The sequence below is a fragment of the Haliotis asinina genome, chromosome 4 (genome assembly GCF_037392515.1).
Source record: "Haliotis asinina isolate JCU_RB_2024 chromosome 4, JCU_Hal_asi_v2, whole genome shotgun sequence".
Taxonomy (NCBI): Eukaryota; Metazoa; Mollusca; class Gastropoda; order Lepetellida; family Haliotidae; genus Haliotis; species Haliotis asinina.
This window is the reverse complement of record NC_090283.1, coordinates 25,991,311-26,017,258: the sequence shown is the minus strand read 5'-3', so window position 1 is coordinate 26,017,258 and position 25,948 is coordinate 25,991,311. Positions and strand designations below refer to the sequence as shown.

The 25,948-nt window shown below is 41.7% G+C and overlaps 1 protein-coding gene and 1 pseudogene across 1 annotated transcript in view; both read left to right on the top strand.

The window, feature by feature from the left end:
• Positions 1 to 18,694, top strand: part of LOC137281423 (uncharacterized) — an 80,727-nt gene extending 62,033 nt beyond the window's left edge. Inside the window, exons 4-16 of the mRNA XM_067812638.1 lie at positions 2,676 to 2,808; positions 3,206 to 3,274; positions 3,986 to 4,080; positions 4,742 to 4,823; positions 7,441 to 7,608; positions 11,709 to 11,795; positions 14,602 to 14,696; positions 15,078 to 15,161; positions 15,381 to 15,549; positions 16,063 to 16,127; positions 16,736 to 16,807; positions 17,317 to 17,486; positions 18,386 to 18,694. Coding sequence (XP_067668739.1) covers positions 2,676 to 2,808; positions 3,206 to 3,274; positions 3,986 to 4,080; positions 4,742 to 4,823; positions 7,441 to 7,608; positions 11,709 to 11,795; positions 14,602 to 14,696; positions 15,078 to 15,161; positions 15,381 to 15,549; positions 16,063 to 16,127; positions 16,736 to 16,807; positions 17,317 to 17,486; positions 18,386 to 18,603 — 1,507 coding nt within the window. The 3' untranslated portion in view covers positions 18,604 to 18,694. The remainder of the gene's footprint in view (positions 1 to 2,675; positions 2,809 to 3,205; positions 3,275 to 3,985; positions 4,081 to 4,741; positions 4,824 to 7,440; positions 7,609 to 11,708; positions 11,796 to 14,601; positions 14,697 to 15,077; positions 15,162 to 15,380; positions 15,550 to 16,062; positions 16,128 to 16,735; positions 16,808 to 17,316; positions 17,487 to 18,385) is intronic.
• Positions 18,695 to 20,363: 1,669 nt separating this feature from the next.
• LOC137280885 (fibronectin type 3 and ankyrin repeat domains protein 1-like) lies at positions 20,364 to 21,028 on the top strand (annotated as a pseudogene).
• The last annotated feature ends 4,920 nt before the right edge of the window (positions 21,029 to 25,948 follow it).

Below are 25,948 nucleotides of genomic sequence, written 5' to 3'. Positions count from 1 at the left end.
TCTTTTATTGAATGTTATGTATAGATTCTCGTGCTTGAATTTTGGCCAGTCTTACAGTGGCGCCATAGACAATGAATAAAAACCCTGAAATCAACAATATCACAGAGAAACACGTGCCTGTTTAAATCTCAACCGGATTAGAATTGATCTTCGGTAGCCCACGCTTGTCGCAAGAGGCGACTAACCGAGTCAGATGGTCAGGCTCGCTGACTTTCTTTGATGTATGTCATCCCGCAGTAACGTAGATAACGTGCACATGGCGTCAGTCACTTGGTTGTCTGGTCCAGACTCGATTATTTGGAGACCATCGTCATGTAGTTGGAATATTACTAAGTGTAGAGTTAAATGGCAAGCAAACATTTCAATCTCACAAGCAGCAGCTGGTCAATGGATTGTTCATTCTTAGCCAAGTCCCCGCGGAAGCACTCACTCAGACATGTATCATTCAACAAACTGTAACCGAAATCCTTTGTCCTATGTTTATTTTACTTCTACACAAGTTGAATATTAATATTTTGTTCTTTTGAGAAAGGGATTATGAGGAAGTCTAGTGGTTAAAGGGTTCACTCGTCAATACCCGATTTCATTTCCCCATGGGTATAATGTGTGAAACTCAGTTCTGATATCCCACGCCCTGAATATTCCTTAAAACGGTATAACATTAAACTCTAAACTCATGCACTCTTGAGAAAAGCCAATGTGTTGCGAAAATTATGACATAATATTTTAATCCATTCATAACAAAATAAGGTGAAACAGGAGAATTATACTACAGTGAATATTTCATTGTTGCAATCTTTGTCGGGGATCTGTTTTTGGAAAATCAACACGTGGGGATATTTGTATGAATTCTAACACGAATGCTTTAGCAATGGTTGACATATGCTCCTGTTCAAGAAAAACGCAACCATGTACCAACCACACGTGAAACACATTTATATGTTACATGTTTATATGAAAAATAGTCATTTTTTTCAATCACTAGTTAAAAAGCATTCCACCGGTATAACTTTGCTATTTTCTGTATACACATATGCGGTCCGGATGAAACATTTAAACTGACTTTACCTCTTTGAATTAATGCTAATGTATTATTATTGTTGTGACTGTACAGATGGGACTTTCTTGTGGGAGATTTAGAAATGGGCGTGATAGACAACGTGGGCAGTTCCGAATAGGAATATAGCGGAACACCATTATCACGCAGGTGCACGTTGTATAGATGGTGCTCATTTTTCACTGATCACGGCACCAAAATAGACGAAAAGAATTTAATAGTAGTTTAGCGTTGAATGTCATATTAAAGTTCGAAGATAATGTTGATTAAATTAATGTGAACATTTTTTATTACAAATTATTCATTTTAGGATTGCCGAGCAGTGGCACTGTTTTGATTCCAGATAAATCTCAAGTTACTTTTAGCCTGTTCATTAAGTGAAAAGGAGAAAAAAAATGTAGCTCTATGGGCACAAGAGGACGGAAACGTCGTTGTAAACAATAACAAAGTTATTCTCCATAAACGTTTCATTTCTTCAAACAATGCTCTGTTATGAAAATAAACTAAAGCTCCTCTCAGAATTTCGGTTAGTTCTCACAATAATCACGTGCTTAATTCTGTTTGTTTGTTTGGAGCGTTCTGGAAGAAAACCTTTACGTATATGCACCATGAGGAACCTGTCTATCATAAATCGTGTGTGATATTTGTAATGTTGATCGCGGGGTTTCCCTTGTGTATATTCCACTGAAGTGAGTCAGCTGTATTAATTAGAACCACGTGTAGCCGTAAACGTCAGGATACAAAGTAGCGTTGTGTCATCAAATGTCTTTAGGTATTGAAAACATGACGCAGTCATCCTAAAGGTCGTCCTGTGAAACATTAGGAACAGTCGCCTTAGAAATAGATGGACTTGCGTGCAGAGATTTTGATATGTCGACAATCGAACCTGTTCAATGCTATCCAGAGAAGGATGACTATCTACAAGACATGATCTGTGTGTCGGCGTAAATAGGTCTCCTTGCAGCTTTGTACGCCATTGAAATTATTACTTTAGCATTAACAGCATAACACTTTACGTTATCCATGAAGACCAGAGTTAGAATGGATTTTTAGCGCCGCGTGCTTGACGGAGAGTGACAGAAGTCGGGTGGTCAAGCTTGTACTCGGATGAAGATTTTATGGATATCAACTTCTTTATATGAGAACACAACCTTTCGGAGTTAATGCTTACTCCTTCATCAGGTGGCATTAACTCCGAAAAGTTGTGTTCTCATATAAAGAAGTTGATATCCATAAAATCCTCATCCTTATGCATTTCACTTCTAAATGCCCTTCAAAGACTTAAGCTTGTACTCGTAGATCGATGCTCATGATGTTGATCACTGAATCGTATGGCGACGGGGCAAGGAATAGCCCAGAAACGTAGACGAAGGGGCAAGGAATAGCCTAGAAATGTTGTGAAAACAATAAAGAAGACGTTGACATTCATACCATTTTGTCGTATATTGGAATACCGACTTCTAAATGCCTCTCAAGAACCTCAAATTGAGTTTACGTTTGCTCCATCAACAATACTGTAGTTATGATGAATAGTAAGGGTTGTAGGACCTGAGTAAGTTTGAGGTGTCAGTTCTCAGTATGATAACTCAACTCACTCACTCGACTCACGTGTCCACAGCTATGGAGCCCTGAATCCCGTCAACTTCCTGGAGGGTATAGCCAAGGGAAGCCACTGGACCTTCGATGCTAAGTTTGATACGGCGGATGATTTTGAGAAATACCTCAAACGTTTGTCGGCGTTCCCAGTTCAGGTATGTATCAGCAGGTTTTCGATCACGAAAACACGACTATGCAGTCATCTGTTAATCAACCTTTTCCGTTCGATTTCCCCCAAAAGTACATTTTGTGAAGCGCAGTTTGGATGTTCTCCGCTGTGATATGGCTAGAATATCGCTAAAAAACAGCGGAGTGAAACCAAACCCACTTACGCACTTATAAAGCAACCTTTCTTGAATGTATTCCACATCTTGTACCCCAAACTAAAGACTAATTAAACTCTATTGGATCTATAAATTAAAAAAAATAATATAATACAACTTGCAGGTTTTCGTTGTACTTTACTGTACCTACAGTATAAGTATAAGTTCCGATGTATTATTAAGAACACGTGATTTATATACATTTTTATAACGAACCTATTTTTTCCAGATAGATGAAATGATCGCCCTGATGCGGCGGGCCATCACTCTGAAAAGAACGAATCACAGAGTCTCAGTAGTAAGTTGTAGAAGCCACGGAAAGCCTTGCTCCAGGTTTACTGCTGGAACTTACTTCCGGGTTCAGTAGCCTTGCTCTACGTTTACTACTGTAACTTACTTCCGGGTTCAGTAGCCTTGCATTTCACAGTTCTGTTCCAATACATATTCGAAGCAAGCGTAATTATTCAGAATTTGAGCAGTAAGGATGTATGTGAGAACAAGCCCACCGTCGTAAATCCTTTGCTAGAGTTTCCTCACGCCGTCTCTCGGCGAACTGTGAACAATCAGTTCCTGACTGGGACAACTTGTGGTTGATAGCATGAGTGACGAGCCATGCCTGTAAGATTGGATCAGGTTCGGTGACTTGATGTATTGCGGTATTGTATTGGATGGGAAGGATCACTAAAATAAATCTACGAGGAAACAAACAGGGAAATCGTTGATTCCCTCGAGCAGGTTATCCGTTAACGAAATGATCTTCAGTAAACCATGCTTGTCCAAAGATACGAATCGTGCTAATGGGCCAAGGTGGTCAGGGTTCCTGACTTGGTTGACACATGTCATTGTATCCCAGTGGCGCAGATCGAGGTTCATGCTGTTGATCACTGCATTGTTTGCCCTACATTATTTACAGACCGCCGCTATGTAAGTGTAGTAAAACTAACAAAAGGGGCGGCTTAAAACTAAACTCAGTCACGCACTAATTAACGGACGCTCGCTCGTGTTTCAGGATCGCGTCCCAGATATACTCAAGGAGGAGGATGTTGAGGAGAACTTCCTGCTGCCCATACAGACTGCCTTGGAACTGGTACCTCAGGACATCAAGTGAGTGTGACGTCTGTAAATGTGGGTTCGAATCCCATATTTGTCCTGATTACGATCCTTGGTCAGTCGGCACCATATCCTGACTCGGCAGTTTCAACGGGGAGGTGGGATGACCTGGTGGTAAAAAGGTTCGCTCGTTACACCGAAGAACCGGGTTCGATTCCTCACATGGGTACAATCTGTGAAGTCCATTTCTAATATCCCGCCAGCGTGATTTTGCTGGAATGTTGCTAAAAGTGGCGTAAAACAAAACTCCCTCACTGAGGAAAGTGATAAATGTGAAGTGCATGCATAACATAACGCCGAAGCGGCGTTAAAATCAAACTTCTTGTGCCCCTAAACAGAAACCTGCACTGCTTTGCATTTACATATAAATCCTTATGTCATCTTAACACTGCCCTGGACAAATGGGAATATAGAGGACTCCCTATAGACATCCCAAAAGGTAACGATCCCGGTTCTTCAGCAAATAATGATTGTAGTAAGAGATGACAAAAGGATTGGTTGAAACGATCAGTCACCGGATTGTCTGGTTCAGACTTCGTAATTTTCAGACCATCTTATAGTTTGAACATTCTGCTGTGTTCAGTCTGCTACTGTAGCTAAAACATTAAACACCTCAGAACACATCGCCCTCATTCACTTCCCTTTGATATTTCAGAGAGCTGGTTCTGCTCAAAGCAAAGGAGAGTCTCCCAAATATTTCAGCAGCAATAAGAAAACTGCAGAAATTCATTGAAACGGTGGGTGTTTATTTGTTGAAAAAATATTTGTCAGTGTCTTGGGAAAGGTCACAATTTGTGCACTACATTTAGGGGGACAGGTGCTCTCTATAGGGATACACCGTGTCTGGAAAACACTTGGCATCAGACATTCAGTATCTTTAATTTTTAGATTTCTTTTTTTGTATAGCATTCTCAACCCGTCATCTGTCATGGAGACAAAGGTGTGTTTTCGTCCAATTTAATAATCATATATGGCACAGAGTCCACTTTATGACTAAATTCACAAACACCGCATGAAAGGCTGCCATTTCGAGAAACAGCTTAAACATTATTTTGGCTAAGATCCGCCTAAAACACGATATTACACTACCTGTATATCACACCATCAACGAGGCCACATAAAATTTATTCTTATTTATCATCACTTATTCAAAAATTAACAGATTTTTCTCTCGTGTAAAAAATAAAAACAAATCTTAAGGTCGGGTCGCTATTTTGAGTCGGGCGGTAATGAGAAACAAGAACATGTTTATATATAGCCTAACAATTGCATACAGCGTGTCACAGCTTGACGTGATGTTCTTGGTAGATAGTCGGCCGTTACACCCAGACACCACTACTTCTGTTTCCCGACAACTATAGCCTCTCGGAAAACAATGGCAGGTTTTCACCACGCCCCTCACACACGGTTCTACTTACACACCACCGTATTCTCGTCACCTTCTCACAATGCGAGGAGACTTCAAAGCAGGCTGCAGCAGCAGGACCCTTAAGACGTGACCCACGATATCTTCCGAACACCTGGCAATGGTGATGCGTCTTGAATGGAAGCAGCGATCTGCTTCCACAGGGAGCCGGTCTCAAGCATGGTCGGTCCACACTCTTAGCTCACTCTCATCACTCCTTCTCATGACCCCACTCCGATGTGTCGATTAGAACCGTCATTGTGTAAACGTGATTGCTGACGTGGCTGTGTTACTCTTGGCACAATGGAGTCAGTCTGACGTCGTTTGTAAATAGGGTTTAGCATTCCCACAGTGAGTGAACCGTAGAGGTATCCCGACCCTGATTAGATAAACAGGTGGTTGATGGTGTCAGTCTTTACTCAAACCGTGTGGGTTCGATGTCATACTGGGTCAGCCAGCTATGTCTCGATATATCACTGGTCAGTCTCTGTATAATAATACCACTTGGTCATCGTAATATCGGTGGTCTGTTCCCAGTATATGTGCAGACATTCCCGTTATACCGGCAGTAAGACACAATTCAGGTCTTGTAGTATATGGCCATGAGTCAGTCCAAGAAGTACCACTATTCACTCGCTATAGTATCGCCTATCGCCACGTCATGCGGACGGATGGGGGTAGCCAAGTGTTTATGGCGTTCGCTCGTCACGCTGAAAACCCAGGTTCTATTTCCCATATGGACACAGTGCGTAAAGCCCATTTCAGGTGTTCCCTGCCGTGATATTGCTGGAATATTGTTAAAAGCGGAGTAAAATAAACTCACACAGACCAAGTTATGCAGTGTGTCAATTCTTGTGATATCGTCAGCCAGTCACATGTTGGTTCCAGTAATGTCATCGAGTTCCGTAATACCACCAGTCAGTCTCCACAATACCGCCAGTCAGTTCCCGTAATACCACCAGTCAGTTCGCGTTATACCGCCAGTCAGTCTCCACGATACCGATAGTCAGTTCCCGTAATACCACCAGTCTCCACAATACCGCGTGTTAGTTCCCGTAATACCACCAGTCTCCACAATACCGCATGTTAGTTCCCGTAATACCACCAGTCTCCACAATACCGATAGTCAGTTCCCGTAATACCACCAGTCTCCACAATACCGCATGTTAGTTCCCGTAATACCACCAGTCTCCACGATACCGATGGTCAGTTCCCGTAATACCACCAGTCTCCACAATACCGCATGTTAGTTCCCCCAATACCACCAGTCAGTTCGCGTTATACCGCCAGTAAGTCTCCACAATACCGCATGTTAGTTTCGGTAATACCATCAGTCTCCACAATACGATAGTCAGTTCCCGTAATACCGCATGCCAGTACCCGTGATATCGCCTGCAATTTTCCAAGTCAGACACCGTAGTATCTTCAGGGAGCCCCCACAATACCGCCAGTAAGTTACCGAAAACTCGTCTGCCAGACACCGTAGTATCTTCAGCGAGCCCCCACAATACCGCCAGTAAGTTACCGTAAACTCGTCTGCCAATCTCCGTGAAACCGCCAGTCAGTCTCCCCTAGTTGTTCCTGTCATGCCTCGTAATACCGCCAGTGAGTCCCAACAATACCGCCAATGAGCCTCCTCTATTTCTCCAATCAACCTCCCTAATGTCTACAGTCAGTTTCCATAATGAAACCAGTCAGTCCCATTGACATTTCGAGGAGTCTAAGTTAAACATCTATTTAGTTAAATTTATTTACTCATGAGTAGCGTATTACAACGTGTATGCATGCAGGTTATTTAGTATAGCATATCCGGAAATCTAAGTGAAATAACTCATAGATCAGACTGCCTGAAATAGTGTCTCTCATTTTCTTAGATACGATTGTGAGGTGTAAAACACCCTGCATCCCATAATTAGGCATCCCACGTTAATCTTGCTGTTTATTTTAAGGATTATCTTAAGGCTACTCGGCCAGTAGAGGGCGTCCACACTTTGGCGAACGGAAACCAGTATTACCGAGCCTGCCTGAAATGGTACCTTGGATATGACATTTCTCCGGAAGAGGTGTTTGAGCTTGGAGTCAAAGAAGTGGCCAGGATTGAGCGGCAAATGAAGAGAGTGAGTTTCTTGGTTGAGTGAGTGAATGAGTTTAGTTTTACGCCGCACTCAGCAATATTACATCTATATGGCGGCGCCATCTTGGCCGTCTACGTTGAAGGGCCAATTTAACGCACACTCAGCAATATTCCGGCAGTAATATGGGCTGTGGAATAACATAAAGCTTGTAGCGATCGTTCGTCAGGCAGGGTTGGATTCCCCACATAGGTGCAATGTTTGAAGTCCATTTGTGATACTACTGTAACATAGGTATATGCGATGTGAAACCCTGCTCACTCACTCACTCCAGCATCATGCACTATTCCAAGTCCAAAGGAACCATGGCTGGTGGCTTGAATGTCTACCTCAAACAGCCATTCGTGAGAACTGCCTCATCCAGACTGGACGTTCACCGTGTGCGACTTGGCTCACCATAGCAGGACTTTCACGAAAAACGGCAGAAAAAACTGTTCAAGCTATATATCATCTGGTTATCAAAGATATATGTATTTGTACTGTTTTCCGCCTGTGGTATAAAATATGCACCCTGCAACGGAATCAAAAGTCATGTTGCATTTCCCATGAGGCTAAATTGTGCCTCAAGCCAGCCCTGCGGGGGTCATCAAGTGCTCGTCTGCTCTGCAGACGCTGGCCCCTCTTGACCACCACCTGGTCCTGTTTACCTGAACACTTGTCCAGGTGGTCGGCACAAACAGGAGGGTGTTTCTGTTTTAACACTCCTAAGTGACCATAGATTTCACCCCAACAGGGCCTCTTTTTATGAAGCACTAAGGTGATCGTTAGTCACAAGGTAACCTTAGTGCAATGTTAAATTATGGGAGTTAAGTTTAACTTTAGCAAAGGTTGCTTCATGAAAGAAGTGTAACAGGTGAACAGCCCCAAGCTCCAGCACTGTCTCGGTCCAGTTTCGTTCCTTATTATATCAGATCACTCTTCTCTTGTACAAGCCGCGATTAATCAGGGGTACCTATCTGTGTTTAGTCTATCCCACCATTATTTCATATTTCATCACAATCGATGAAACCGGTGCATCTGCCTCCTTTCGGTTGTCTTGAAGAATAACATGACCCCTGTCGATAAAATAACACAGTGAACAAGAATCCCAAAAGGAAACCAATGTGATAACCTTTAAGATGTTTATCTGATTCCTCGGATTTTGAAAAATAGAACTGTTAAAGACAAGCAGCAGGCATTTAATGGTGAAAGGTGATATGAGAACATAATAATTAAGTCACTTTGATTCGACTAGATGAGCAACATGCTATTAATAGATATAATACGAGATAGGGAAGTGTGGTTTTGATTCTAAGCACAGTGACAGTGCACGATGGAAGGATAAGAACATATAACCCCCCTCCCCCCTAGCTTGGCATCCATCCCTTACAGAACGTGTGATGGTCTCGAGGGAAGACAAATAGTGGTAGGGAAAATGTATCTGATCTCACACCTTGTCTTTTGATGATCGCATCTTTACACGAGAATGTTTCTCCGTCAAAAGACGTATAGTTTTGAACAAATGTGCAAGTTCCGGTGCCATCAAAAGACCCTACTCACAGACGTATAAAATATGCTATTTGGAGAAACCGGATTTTTGTTATGGTAGTGCGTAGCGTTCTGAAACGAATTTTCTGCTCTTTAATGTCGATTCTTTATACACTGATGCATAATTGTGTCAAATAATAAATAATATGTTGATAATGAAAGGAGAAAATCAATATGAATGAGTTCCCTGAAATGATATTGTTATACCAAACATCAGCTTAAGAATACAGTTCATGTTCTCATTCAGAATTGTTGATGTATCGCCGATTGGTTAATTTTGATCATGTGTTACACAATGGTGGGTGGCATCACTCTTATAGTCAAAACAACACGTGCAGCACGAGAAAGTCGTTTCTTTAGATCTTGATTGCAGCCAGCTGGGAGCACATGCTCTATTTCCTCGTACACACAATGGGAGGCATGGGGGTGTATTTGTATTGTCTGTGAGGATATGATAGCCATTAAAATTTTAGTACAAAGCAAATGATTGCTCAACTATAAAGAGTACTATAGGGTCAATGACGAATTATTAATTTCTTTTGAGACGATTTGAGAGTCCTTGTGATACAAAATTGTTCATTTTCATTGAAGAAGTAATAGTCTCGCCACACTTTACTCGTATCGATGGGTACATTTCAGTTGAAACTCTTCCATACTAACCTGTCCTCACCCTTAATTTCGAATTTGGGGAACAAGATGTTTCTGGACAAGTTTTAGCGGATCCCCAGGGTATGATTGCACAATGCCGTTTAGGAAGTAGTCAAATGCAACTGTTATAATAAATAAATTATGTCATATTTGGCATTTCACTTTCTTAGTAAAGTACAAGTTCTAGTACTTTTTGGGGTTGAGTCCCATCCGGGATTCAAACCTGCACCCTCAGAGTCGGGCACCTAATCGCCAGCACACAAGGTCAGCCACCTAGCCCGCTCAACCACCACGACTTCCACTAAAGAACTTTACTTTACTAAGAAAGTGAAATCCCAAATATGACATATGTTGGATCCTCTGGATGTCATTTGAGAATACTTCAAGGGTTTATATGTTCGTTAGCCATACCTACCGTTTAACGTGGCTAATTAGTTCACTAACAACATCAACACAAAATACCTCCCTGTAATCAGAGACTGTTAAGAGGAGTGGCGTCGCGCAGTGGGGCTCGTTAAGGCAGGTTGTTGAAGAGGGGGGATAGGTGATATGGATTAGGGGGATGAGGGAGGTGGTTCAGTGAGATAAGGTGGGGGGGAATGTATTAGGTAGATGGGTGAAGCGGATTAGGGATGTGTGTGAGGTGGATTAGGGATGTGGGTGAGGTGGATCAGGTGAGTAAGTGAGTTTAGTTTTACTCCGCACTCAGCAATATGCCAGCTGTAGGGTGGCGGTCTGTAAATAATCGAGTCTGGATCAGACAATCCAGTGGTCGACAGCACGAGCAACGATCTGCACAATTGGGAACCGATGAAATGTCAGTCACCGAGCCTGACCACCCGATCCCGTTACGACATTTGCGCATTTGCGCAAATCGACGCTCATGTTGATCACAGGATTGTCTGGTCCAAATTCATTTATTTACAGACCGCCACCATATAGCTGGAATATTATTGAGTGTAGTGTAAAACTAACTTACTTATATCTTGCGTGGATGATTCTGCATATGAGTACGATTGCAGGGTATTTCCTGAAAGTTCAATGAATCCGACTGGAACTATAACATGCGTTTTGGATGACAATAATCTTTTTTGACTAAAGCATTAGGTAATGAACTTCATACTCTCTGTACCCTCACGACTAAGTGTTATTTATCATATAATATACTGTGTTTGTTGACGTCCATCGTGGCCATGGACGAAGGATGCAAGAATGTGAGTTAAGGTGGGTTAGGAGACGGGAGAACTCCTGGCCCCACACTCAACCATTCCCCCGAACCACCTCACCCATCATGTTTTGTGTGAGTGGCAAGGGGAGGGGGGTAGACGTTGAGTCAGAACGCGCTCTGCGATATGTTTCCAGTCCATCATTTCTGCTCATACATCATAACTGTCAGCCGCACACGTGTTGATGAAACAGCGGGACTGAAGGGTTGATTATCTGTTTCACAACATACAGCTGGATACCTATAACCAACGTGTCGTGCATTCTTATAGAAATGAACAGCTCGCTGGATGGGTTTCACAAGTCAACGGAAATTATCCTATCTAGTATTAATTTACTTTATCATCTGCAGTTAAAAAAGGAATGTGTGTCTCCAACCAAGGTGTTCATCCAGTTAGAAGCTAACGGAGCATCACTCATTTGTGGTACATTTCCTTGAGCCTGTCATTATGAGTTTTCGTCACCCTGGTTATGTGTATGGGTTTGTGTTCGTAGTCAAGGTAACTGAAATGCGGTAAAAATCAACGTTAAGACCAGATTATATCAGAGCAACCTGTATAATGCTTACATGAATCACTTCATTTACTTGACCGAAACTGAATATGTATCTCTCATTCTTTCAACTGAAACAAATAACATAACAGATTCACACGATTTGCTTGCAAGTTATATTTTTCTATTTTCAGGTGATGGAGAGTGTCGATTTCCATGGTGACTTAAAGTCATTCTTTCAATACGTCAAATACATTCCAAAGTTTTATAATCACACGAAGGTTAGTATTTTCACATATGTAAATAGAAAAGTTATCGTTTCATGCGCTTTAATCTGCGCCTCACTGGTGACCCGTGAAGGTCCCGGTGTAGAATAGGCCTTCAGCAACCCATGCTTGCCATAAACGGTGACTATGCTTGTCGAGGCGACTAACGGGATCGGGTGGTCAGGCTAGCCTACTTGGTTGACACATGTCATCGGTTCTCAATTGCGCAGATCGATGTTCATGTTGTTAGGCACTGGATTGTCTGGTCCAGACTCGGTTATTTACAGACCACCGCCCTATAGCTGGAATCTTACTGAGTGCGGCGTAAAACTATACTCACTCACTCCTTTCTGGGATACAGTGCCTGGACTGGAATTGTCTTGCGAACGCGTCTTTGTTTGTATGCGCTTCAGCAGTTTGAGTGTAAAGTGTGCATATTTCACAGGCTGGTAGTTCCTTGTGGTTTTCTAATATACTAGGTCTTGGCGTATGTCTTCAAGCTGGAGGCTATAAGACTATTCCATATTTTAATAATAACAGTATTTGATTTGTATCCATACTTCTGAAAACTCTCTCGTCTAGGTTGTCAGCCTTGAATTCAAGCACATTGCATTTTCTATCAAGAGATATTAACTGAAATTATTGAAAACCTGAAAGCCTCTTTCGTGTCTAAACATTCAGATTCGTAATCAGAAGCCACCGTAATCTAATCATTCATGAAAGCCCCCACCTTGAATATTTGAAACATGAAATGAAGTCACCAGATTTGTGTGCACAGCAATCATGTAATCACGATCTATCTATCCTGACACTTTCCCGTTATTCATGTCACTGTATATTGCATTATACCCCTGCCATTGAAGTTATTGGTAGAGTCGTTCAGTCATGCAATGGGCAGCCGCGCGGCGGTTTACCAACATCAATTATTCCCGGTAATTATGTTCTTGCCCATGATTCAGATACCAGAGGTGAAAACCCAGTGATCTCAGCCATTAAGTGGTTTCAGGTTAATGGCATAATATTTGGTGAATATCTCGAGTAGAAAGGTTGGAGGCACACGTATACAGAGACGCTGCGAGTCTTGCAGTGCACTCCCGTCCAATATGGCGGACGTGGGTTGGGTTATTGTTATGAATAATAACTGTCGCAATTTCCCTTCCTGATTATTTTGTCATATCCATGGCCATACGCATTTGCAGAACTGTATATGAAGTAATGTTATTCCTCGTCGTGTTTATAGTGGTATTTCTAGTGCTGATATAATTGTATTCCTAGTGTTGTATGAAGTGGTATTCCTGCAATTTTCAAGTGTTGTTTTACAGCTACATTCCTTCTGTTGTTTATAGTTGTATTCCTGGTGTTGTTCGTAGATGTATTCCTGGTGTTGTTCAAGTTGTATTCCTTGTGTTGGTTTCAGTCGTATTCCTGGTGTTGTTTATAGTTGTGTCCCTGGTGTTGTTTAAAGTTGTATTCCTGGTGTTCATAGTAGTGTTTCAAGTCTTGGTCATAGTTGTATTCCATGTGTTGTTCATAGTGGTATTCCTACAACACGGTACACTATAGTGAGTGAGTGAGTTTAGTTTTACGCCGCACTCAGCAATATTCCAGCTATGTGGCGGCGGTCTGTACATAATCGAGTCTTGACCAGACAATCCAGTGACCAACAACATGAGCATCGATCTGCGCAATTGAGAACCGATGACATGTGTCAAGCAAGTCAGCGAGCCTGACCACCCGATCCCGTTAGTCGCCTCTTACGACAAGCATAGTCACCTTTTATGGCAAGCATGGGTTGCTGAAGGCCTATTCTACCCCGGGACCTTCACGGGTCGGTACACTATATGTGAAATGAACACAGTGAGTAGTGAGTCTGGGTTCACGCCGCACTCAATAATATTCCAGCTCTATGTCGGCGGTTTGTAAATAATCTAGTCTGTCGCAGAACTTCTACTGATCAACAGCATAAGCATCGATCTACGGAAGTGGGACACGATGACAATGTGCCAGCCATGTCAGCTAGCCTGACCACCCAATCCCTTTAGTTGTCTAATATGATAAGCGTGTATTACTGAAAATCAGTTCTAACCCTGATCTTCACCGGTGTAAAGAAAACGCATTTGTCTCTAATTTCTTGGATCTAACTGTACCAGCAGAAACACCTTGTCTGAAGTTAAAGGGCAAGTGTGCACGAAAAAATCATTTTGTTTCTTACATGAATAGCAATTCACTTTCAGACTTAGTAAATATTCATTTTTGGAAATATACACTCATCTGTTTTGATATTAACAGTTGGAACCTCAAAATCCATGTGAAAAAGGAGAAGACGCTATTTACGAGGAAATGAATCTCACCTAATTACCACATTGACTTCATTTGGTTTTGCCATGTAGCTCCGTTCTATTTTAAGACTTTTAAAGGCCGCCTCCTGTTGTTGAGCTCATGAACCTCTGACATTATATAAAGATATTGTTTTGATATTCTACTAGCCATATCCTCTTGTGGTAAGAGCCGCCATAACGGTTTGGTGACTTGTCCGACTGCATGTCAGTGGATCAGAATTCAGTATTCACAGACCTATGGAATGTTGCAGAGAACTGTTTTGAAGAACAGCTATTAAACGCATTTTACTGTAATCTTTGTGCGCAATGCGGTAAGGAACCGTTTCGACAAATGTTTTGGTAATGGGACCCTTCGGCCAAAATACTGTTAAACCCCTAAACGTCCGATAATGTACCTTATCTTCCACTTACACTGTCGTAGATATATCTAATTCTGGAACAAGGGAGACATTTTCTATCTCTGTCTGTTTTCGTCTCAACAGGAAAGGCTGTTACATCGATATCACTTCCTCATCCATAAGAAGATTCAGCCTCGACTTCAGTTTATGTTCAGAAACATATCACTTCCGGCACTCACGTGAGTAATGCTCCTCACAGCAATGTCGTCGTCAACCCTGCTGTGCAGATCAATAGAGTTCAGATCGCGGTGTTCTTCACATAGAACTTAATTTGTTCAGATAGAAAGCCATCTCATTCCTCTCAGCAATAAATTTTAGCTCAAACAACTAATTACTGAAAACGCGTAGTGAAATAAAGACAGAGGCTTAAGCATAGCAAATAAGTGGAACTGATGAGTGATCTTAGATGCGGGCGTATAAGATACAAGCGATCAAACATTGGTATTTGTCATAGATAAAAAGAAAAGTAGTTGTGAAATGATTTACGGAAGGATAGAAGTGGATGCTGTAATTGTTAATTCTATGACATGACCTGTATCGTAGGACGTATTCTGTTTCAGCATTGTGCCTGTTGACACGGACGGTCCATGGGGATCCTACGGACAGAATGTCTTCTACGCTAACCTCAAAGAACCTCAGAAACGGTAAGGATGGTTAAGAGTGATGAATCGTGCTAACCCCCAGCCTTTAGCTAATTGCGACTTGTCCATACCACACATGGTACATTGTCACTTAAAAAAATATAAAGATAACCGAAAACAAATCAGAACAAAAACAACCTTAACAACAGTTCAATACAAGGTCTTGTCACTGGCCTAAGTTTGCATGATCCGTTGCTGATATGGCTTCACTCGCCGTTGCAGATCGACGTTCATGATGCTGCCGCTAGCGCTGCACGAGACGGATCCAGGGCATCACTTCCAGGACGCCTACTCCAGCCTGTATGGCATCCCCCCCTACAGAGCAGAAACACTCAACAGCAAACTGTACTCGGTACCATTCCATTTCCCCTTGTACAGCGCATACGCAGAGGTGAGTTCCACTAACTAGCATATTGACGAATTTGTAGTTATCGGGATCTAAGGATCTGATATTCAACAAGATGTGTAGCGATACGAACATTTTTTCAAATAAATAGTAGAAATGTCTCATTATACTTGTCGTAAGAGACAACTAACGGGATCGAGTCGTCAGACGCGCTGACTTGGTTGACACATGCCATCCGTTCCCAACTGCGCAGATCAATGCTCATGATGAGTGCGGCGTAAAATTACTCAATCACTCTTGTCTGATCTAACGGTGCTTGAGGATACTATGATCCTCTTCTGGCGTAAGGTCATGTTGAAAAGCCTGGTTCGATTCCCCACATGGGTACAATGTGTGAAGCCTATCTCTGGCGTACCACGCCATGATATTGACAAGATATTGCTTACACCATCGTAAAACCCATATTTCACTCACTCACTCTTCTGACGTAACGAATCTGAAGCTTTGTTTAATATTTCGGCGTATTCAGACCTGCATGTGATCATTTTCTTGTTGCAGGGCTGGGCGCTGTATGCTGAATACCTCGGCGAGGAGATGGGCCTCTATGACTCGCCCTATGATCTGTAGGTTCAAAATAAAAGTATCCACAGGCATAACGGAAACATTTCATTACAGAAAAATGACAAGCGATCACTGCAAAATAACTCTGTTTAGGAATCGTTGGATAGTTCGGTTTGGAAAGCCATATTCCTTTTCTGGTTTCTGATTCGCCTCATTTTTAGAGCATGACTTGTACGAGCACCTCATGGAACGTTGATGTATATTAGCTATCCCTCTCATATTTTTCGAACCAATCCAGGGGAATCGTTTCCCGAACAAAAACCACATTTCTCCCCATAAGACCATAGGAGTTATCTCCCCTGATATGAAACACTGCAAATGAAAGCGTGTTCCTCAAGACTGTTTGATACACACTGTCATCGTTAGGTTTACGAAACACAAGACTTGTATACTTTAAATATGCATTATAGCATCGAATATTTGAAACTGAAAACACACCCGTGAAATATCTTACTCAGTTCAGCATTTCATATAATGTTAGTGTAGTTCTATACAATTTTGTAATAATCCATTGTCTCTTTGTTGGCTTTTACGTTGAGCCGTATATTGCATTCTCCGACGTGATGATTGCAAATGAGGTTGTGTTAAACGTTTGTATTCTTATTTGCAGCTTTGGCAGATATTGTTCCGAGATATTCCGTGCGTGTCGTCTTGTGGTGGATACCGGCATTCACGCGTTTGGGTGAGTTGATAACAGTAAACGGAAATATGATATGAATGTAGCGAGTCCCCAGGGAAACCTCTCCTTCAGGACGATTTCACGTTGAAACTTTCATTGTAAAATGGCCAACCAGGAGTAATTGTGTATATTTTACGGACGTTTCGCTGATTGGTGCGCTCTCCCGATATTTACGCCAATGGTAGAACCCATCCGTCGGTCATTAATGTTGGTACATCTCATCATGAATAAGTAATTATAATCAAACAGCTGCGGATGATGACACAGTGCTTACAGTATTTCTGTAATCTGCACAGACCCACAAATTTCTGGGGTCCACCGCCGTGATATTGGTGGACTGTTGTTAAATTAGCGCAAAACTTAACCTCCATCCCTCCTTCCCTCCCTCCCGCACTCACTCACGCGATGATCCCCCAGAAACCATGTCATTATAGCCTCAGGTGTTGCATGACTTAGAACTATCAAACTCTCTTTGTTTGTGGCAGTTTAAAGGAACGAAGTTTCTTTGACAGGTGGTCACGTGATCGCGCAATCCGCTTCCTGACCAATTACAGCGACTTTCCAGACAGTCAGATCCAGTCCGAGGTTGATCGGTATATCACATGGCCGGGCCAGGCTTGTTCCTACAAGGTCGGGGAGATCAAAATAAAGAAATTGAGGCAGGAAGCAGAAACACGTCTAGGTAGGTGACTAGTCGTGACGGAATCGCGTCCAGTTTGGTACATGCCTAAAATGTATACGTTCTTTCAAAGATCTCTCATTGAAAACAGTTGATGTCATCACTCTCCAGAAATACTACGATCCTACATGGATGTGTGCTCCATCAAAGTCATGATCTGCCATAGTCCAGCTCTCTGTGGCATCTGTACATAATCAATCCTGGATCAGACAAGCTAGTACCTGACACAATAACTCTCCATCTAGGAGTAGGTCTGAAGAGTGTCACTGGTTGTCTAGGCTGTACGGGGACTGCCTCATTGAGCTGTTCGGAGCGTACGTTTCCGTCACGAGTCCTAACGGATAGTGTTCATGTTTACATGATAGGAAACTCATTATTTAGCAAAAGATCACCTGTTTTGGGCGTCCTCCAGCCTTAGCCTAACACTCCATGTTGCCATCAACGCTTGTACTTGGAAGAAATATGGCCATGCTTTCAGTGATTTGTGTTTCTATAATGTAGTTAGGATCCGGGTTAGAAGAATTGGTCGTCAGCAACCTGTCTTTGTTGTAGGGGTCGACTAACGGATCGAATGGTCAGACTCACTTATCTAGTGATTCATGATCATCGTTTCATAAATGGGAAGACTGAAACTCATAATGTCAGGCACTCGATTGCCTGGTCCTCGCGACTAACGGGATCGGGTGGTCAGGCTCGCTGACTTGTCTGGCACATGTCATCGTTTCCCATTTGCGCAGATCGATGCTCATGTTGTTGGTCACTGGATTGTCTGGTCCAGACGCGATTATTTACAGACCGCCATCATATAACAGGAATCTTACTGAGTGCGGTGTAAAACTAAACTCACTCACTCACTCTGGTCCTCGAATATTTACACGCCCCTACGTATTTTCTATTTAAAGGTCGAAAGTTCAACATCCGGGATTTTCATCACGTGGTGTTAAAACTAGGGAGTGTTCCGCTTGACATTCTGGAGGAAGAAGTTCATGACTGGATCGACTCCGAGCTCAATGAAGAGAAAATAGTCACCATTCCTGTCTTTTCGTCCGCCATTAAGTGTATATATAATAATGTCCTCATGGCTACTTTTACAATAGTTTTATTGCTTGCAAGAAGATAATATTTATGATATATATGTTCTGTGTAGTGTACAGTGTTTTGTATGGTAGAGAGTCTTTGTCTGCTGTAAATAAAATGTGTCCGTTGTGTAAGAAGATTATTGCTGTGTTGTCATTTATCTGTATTACAGCTACAGTGAGGTGTTCCTCTTCAGAAGGAAGGATCAACTCTACCTTGAATTGTATTTGAGAAGTCAAGTCTCAGTGTCTCCCCCTGCGAGATTTTCCCCAGTGTAGAGTGATCACTCTTATCGCACTGTATACCATGGTTTTGTTTATAATTGTTTTTTCAAGAACAAAGAGAAGTAGGGAGTGCGTCGGTTAGGTTTAATACCGAAGTGAACAGAAATTAAGTTCATCAGTTTGTTTCAACTTAAGGTTTGGTTGAAAAAGTAGTGTCAGTCTAAGTACTTTTAAAATGTCGACTTCTCATTCGAAACAGGCGAAGTCTGTTCCACCACCTACGGGTGTTCTACTGTTCCACTGGAACCTAACTGGTCTGTCGATACAGGTAGTAAAGACGCATTTAAACCAACCTGAGGAAGACTTCCATGCAAATGGGATCCCGTTACTTCGACATCACAGTGAAGGGATCTTCTAGGTGTTTTACGTTGAAATATTCGTTAGAAGAAACTCCGTCTAGGTTTGTGTCCTGATAGCTGTCAGGATTTTCTATGAATTATAGTCGTGTACCTCGTTCTGTCAAGGCGAATGTCGACAGGGACTTGTTCTGGTGAAACAAGGAAATCATTGCCCAGGAACGTTAATCACATAAAATTAACAAATGTATAATGACCCAAATACTCACTCAGAAATCACATGAATTCGGGGTCCCTGCTCCTACCAGCCATCACAAGACTGGCATATAGCTGGCATGTTGGTGACTGGAGCTCTTAACAACTATCAGAATACATTAATAATCGGAACATGTCTTTATACTCTCTTGCGACATAAATGTCTACAAGTAGGAGAAAGGAACCATTGTAAGGACAACCTGTGTGACTGGTTAACGCCATTCATTTTACGATCGGCGTCTGTAACACGACGTTGGACGTCAGTAGAAACACCCATGCCGACAGGGGTAAGTCGTTTTAGTTTAAAGGTAGCATAGTCCTTGCTTCAGTGAAAAAGACGATCCCATAACGAGGAATAGAACCAATGTTTCAGTCTGCCATATTCAACATGTGTATCCATATTCATTGAAAGGACCTTGTGCCCTGGGAGTTATGTTTATGGATAAAACTTTCCTGTGTCCTACCGATTTCCTATCATTGTCCTTTCCATGTGTACCTCCCTGAACATTTGGAGACACCCTGCATAACATGAATAATAGGTTCCCTGAAAATATAAACGTGTTGCCAGAATCCAAAATGATAAAATAAATTCGCATCTGATTGATATTCTGATGTATAAACACAATTTCCGTTACGTTTCCGTACATATATCAACACTGTTCTATATTTGTAGTCAACCCCTCAAATCAAATTCATCGGTTTGCCGAGTGGTTCAACGAGCGAATGTACAAGAAATCTACATTCACAATCTACAAGACATATGACGGCTATCTCAGAATGATTTAGTATGCGCAGTGTGCCTTTGTTACTGAAAACATACAACTATTCAACAGGAACTGTCATGTGTTTGTCTGTTTAGTCAGCAATAGAACCTTTGAAAGGCACACACCCGACAAATTCTGCTCTCCATTTCGCCTGGCTGACGGGAGATCTAAAACGAGTGAAAAACATTTTGTTTCTGGGTGCCAATGCTGAATAGGACACCGGTGATGCTGGCAGCATGGAAGAGGCAAAGAGAAGTATTAGAATTTCTGTTGCGTCAAGGAGCTGATGTAGGTCTGGTTGATGGTCGTGATGACAGCATCCTTCACCTTGCTTGTGTTGGAGGAGATGGATACATCACACTTGTGAACATCGATGGTAAAGGCAACTATGAGAAGACTCCAGTTATGGAGGCAGCATATGCAGGGCATCTAAACGTGTTACAGCAGCTTACATCCAAAGGGGCTGATATGTCCTTGGTTGATGATGGTGGCGACAACGTCCTACAGTGGGCATGTGTGGGAGGACATATTGAAGTGGTCAGATATGTCCTCTCCATGACTTGTTTTAACATCAACTGTCGAGGAGTGTGTGAAAGGACTCCAGTGATGGAGACAGCTGTCAAAGGTCATGAGCAAGTGTTTAATTTAGTCGTAAGCAAAGGAGGAGATATGACACTAACAGTAGGAACATACTGCATCTCGCCTGTCGTGGAGGAAATGTGGAACTTGTGAAGCGTGTCTTGTCCAAGTATATTTTCGACATCAACAGCAAAGACCATTTCGGAAACACGGCACTGATGGAAGCAACTGTTCAAAGACACAGAGAAATGGTGAACTTACTTCAGAACAAAGGAGCTAAATCACTATAAGGACATTGTGATGGTTAGGTTGTGTGTGCAGAGGCATTATTTAACGACGATATTGTATTGGCTAATATGGGAAACTGGTGCTACCGAGTGAGTGAGTTGAGTTTAGCACCTCGAAAGAGTATTCCAGATGCATCACAGATTCCCGACTCAATATGGAAGGAATGTCTAAAGTAATGCCCTTTGGAGAAACCGATTAGTTTGTGTATTGTGCTGACAAACCTAAAAATAGTCCATATTTGAATCATATATTCCTGGGGTATCCAAGGGACGCAACCATGCAATACGAAATGTGACAAATGGACCACCCATATCCTCTTCAGTGACGTTGGCAAAGGGTGATATGTGTCAGTTCTTCTATGTCCACACGTTAATATACACCCATGTTGTGTGCAAACACGCTGAACCTTGTCTCAGTTTCAGTAAGTGTTGTAATGTCTTGTAACTAGACAACTGACGCCACGATTCATTATTTTCATGGTATACTAAACCAAACAATCACATTTCACAATTCTTGAAAATAGTTGAGACAATGCGTTTCTTTTAATTCAACTTGTCATTGTGGTATAGCTATAAATACCCATTATTCATTAATCAGTATTCAGCTGATCAGGACTCTAGTTTTATCATGCATATTTAACTCTCTGTGTATGTTAAATATAAGGGATTGTGTTCTCAGTAGGATAAAGTCGGTGGATATTTTTTATATCCGCTGGGGTCATTCATATAAGGATATCAATGCAATTTACAACGGTCATATGCAAATTTTAGGAACTACTTTCGCAGTGTAAAGGATCAGCGGTGGTGCTCGGATTGACGACCATGGTTACGGTACTGTCAGTGCTTTTATCTGAGAATAATAATAGATAAGTAGATTACAAAGCTAAGAGAGAAATTCACAGGCGTTTGAAGATTACAACTTTAGTTCCTCGACCGTCTGTCAGCATTGGCGAGAGGACACACAGGAATCCAGGTACACAATGTCACGCGAACGGTATTTATTGTTCAAAAGGATAACAGAAGGTTATTGAAATTCCCATTGAGTTTGTTGTTATTTTTCAACGTATGCTAAGATTTGCTGACATCAATACTTGCGTTAACATAAACGCTTACTGGGAACTAGATGACCTAACGCAGTCAGCTGAGTGATCAGGAGAAAAAAATGTGTCACCCGGCTTGTGACTTAACGTATTACTCCGCACCTGTTTGTGACGTCATAGATATTCCACTAAGTTTAGTTTTATGATTTGTGGCTTTTGACATCACTGTTTTAAATCAGAATGACGTTGTATAATAATGTAAACATTGTGTTTATTCCTAATGCAGGATATTAACCATCGGAACAACACACGAAGGTGAGGACCTATTTATCATACAGCGTCATTCTTGTTTTATAATTAAAAAAGTGCGATTTCATTTCCTACAGCTCATGAAACTAAACTTTGTGGGATGTGCCGCATATCTATGACGTCACAAATATGTTCGTAGTAATATGTGACGTCACAAGATCGGTGACCTTGATTCCTGTACCGTTCTCTAACTAACACGGACAGTCGGTGGGTACCTTATCGACGGTCGTCAATGCGGACACACTCGCCGACTCTTGAAGCCATTTTGGTTCCCTCTGTACAAGTAGTCAGTAAAATTTCACATGAAAATTCTTTAATTTGCAGCAATATCTATATAAGATCCCAACCGGTACCTAAAATGTCCTTTTGGCTTTGTCCTGCCGAGAACACTATCCATTGTATGATAAAATAGCTCATTACACGAGGGTGTTTGGAGATGGTTAATATCCTGTATTAGGAATAGACACTATGTATTTAGCTCGCCAAGGCTTGCTAAATGATAGGATTTTTCCTACTGCAGAACATCAACCATCCCAAAACACACTCGTCTGACAACATATATCTATAAGTTTTCCCGAACAAATCTGATAGTTTCAACCATTATTAATGTCATCATATGTTATATTTTGGATTACACATTCTCAGTGAAACATACCATTAAAAAGTAGTGAATATTCCATTTTGCAAGCAAACCAATAGCTAATGCATATGACAAGACGTAATATATATTGAAACAGACGAAACATTTCCAAAGAAAAGGAATACATTGTCACATTTTCCCTTATTTTTTAGTCCTCGTCAGTTTCCCTCCGGCTTCATCATTTGCATTTTATAAATCGTGTAATCCAATATCCCCTACTTTTTGAATGGTATATTAATCCAAGGGGTTTGAGCCGCCATCCACAGAGTGAAACTCCCAATCACCAGCACATTAGTGAACGATCCCGTCAGGGCAGACTTCGAGGCTTCCATAAACAAGGACGTCGGACAACTGATTGTCTAGACAGCGTACTTTGTCGTCCTCTCTGTAATTGGTGCCTCATTGTAAGATTGAAACTCAAAACTACTGGAATGTATACCTTACTACGAGTATGTGTATGTTTATGTATAATCGCACATTGTACTATGTCTCAACTAAATCCGGAATTTCAGCGGAACGAGCAAAACCTTTAACCACCTCTTGCACAACCAACACTCCTGTCAGACTAGAGGATATTCATACTTGCAGAAGAATGCCTCAATAAATTTTACGCTTTGAATTTGACAAACCATTTTCAATTACAAGTGTCCACGTGTGTCGGCACTGAAGAATCAGCATTGTGCACAGTTCCTTCACAAAAAATTCTTCTCGTGGTTCTGAAAACCGGATCTTGTTTATACTGTATTATGAGCTGCACAATAACTGTCAATAACGAAGTGTCACTTGTGCTTTGAGGTGTTACTGGCTGTCAAACACAGACATCTCCGACCTGAGAGTTTTATGTTGAAGCTCGTATAAGCCAGTCCATTGAGGAAAATAACGACCTCGCTTTGCATACATGTATCAGTGACACAAACAACATTTATTGTAAGATATCTTAGCACATCACAATTGAAATTCTACAAACCCATTTGTCCAATTCTTAAACTTTCTGTCTTATGAAATACAATATGATTTTCACATGGATATATCTAGTCTGTAGCGAGTGTAACATTTTATCGAAAACGGAAACGTTTGCATGCTCAGAAAGTCTTTCAGCTAACAATTAATCGAAATCATGTCGAGGAGTATCATGGCATGCCATCAATTTACTTTGATTTAACGTTGTTCATTTCTTATTCGACGATTGATATATACTAAGGATGATAAGTTGAAAAACAACTTGGCAAAATTTCTTGGCATGCAAAGATATCATGGTGTGATACATAATAATTATATATTCTGATTTAATTTTTCTTTGTTCTTTGCCCCTGGGTGAAAACATCTGGTCCATAGGCGAGAATATATTCCCTTGTTGCAAACTCGTTTTAGAGGGTTGCAAATTCATGAACTTTTGCAACTGGTGTTCAGTTGAATTATGTAAAATCCTTTTCAGGATCCGTTCACATCGATTAGACAGTTGGGATGACAGAAAGAGATTGTGACGTTTTACACTGACAGTAGCAACGGGGTAACTTAACGTTCATTGTATGTTACGAGGGAATGTCAATATGTTTTGAGCCTTGAGCATTTTCCATACCCAGGTGTCACAGCCTATGGTGCGACATTGAACCTTGGGGTGTAGCTGATGCGATATGTAAGCTTTGGTATCCTACTCTCAGAAGGTATTGAACAGCTCACATTGACAGAAAGAGACCCCCCTCACGGCAGTGAAAATGAATAAAATTGAGTATAGAGCAGTAATTAAGTTTTTAGTTCTTGAAGGAAACTCGGCGAAGAACACTGAAGAAAGTCTTTCAGCAGTTGATGGGAAGTCTTCCCCTTCATCTGCTACCATCAAACGATGGGTCAATGAAGTATGGTAGAGAGAGTCTTGAAGATGACCCCTGTCCAGGTCGCCCAACAACAAGCACTAGTCAGGAAAACATTGACAGAGTGCATAGACTTGTGCTGGAAAATCGTCGAATCACACTCCACGAGTTAGAGGAGACCACAGGCATTTCACACGAATCCATCGAGACAATTCTTCATGAACATCTCGTCATGTCTTTGGTGTGCGCAAGATGTGTACCAAGAATGCTTACAGATGAAATGAAGCAAACAAGGGTCACCATAAGCAACTCCATGCTAACCAGATACAACAAGAATCCAGAAGATTTTCACTTTAGGCTAGCAACTTGTGATGAAACCTGGATCCACCACTATGATCCTGAGAGCAAACATGAATCTATGGAATGGAAACATGTCACTTCTCCCAGGACCAGAAAGTTCAAAGCCTCCAGATCAGTGCAGAAGATAATAGCGACAGTCTTCTGGGATAGCAAAGGCGTCATCCACATAGATTACTTACCAAAAGGAAGAACAATGAATGGGGAATATTACGCTAACTTGTGGATGCAAGTGCGACAGTCAATCAAGGAGAAGCGCTGGGGCAAGATCAGACTAGGTATCCTTCTGCATCAAGACAATGCTCCAGTACACAAATCTGGCGTTGCAGCCGCTGCTGTCCATGAATGCAGGTACGAAATCTTGCCGCATCCCCCCTACTCTCCAGACCTGGCACCAAGTGATTACCATCTGTTCCCAAATCTCAAGAAACACTTGCGTGGTCGTAGATTTCAGGATGATAATGAGCTTATTGCTGCTACTGAGGCTTGGTTTGAGGACCAAAATGGCGCCTGGCAGAGAAGATGAACAAGTGTCTTGACTCACAAGGGGACTATGTTGAAAAATAAATGTGGTTCATACCAATATTTTGTGTTTTTCTATGCAAGGCTCAAAACTTATTACGTCTCATTGGATGGTTTGCCATGCATCTCATAGCGTTGATAACGTATACATATGATGACATGGCTCATACCCATTAAATAATATACTGCATCATGGTATATTACAGAACGGTATAGTTCACATCACTGCAGCATAGACCTGTAC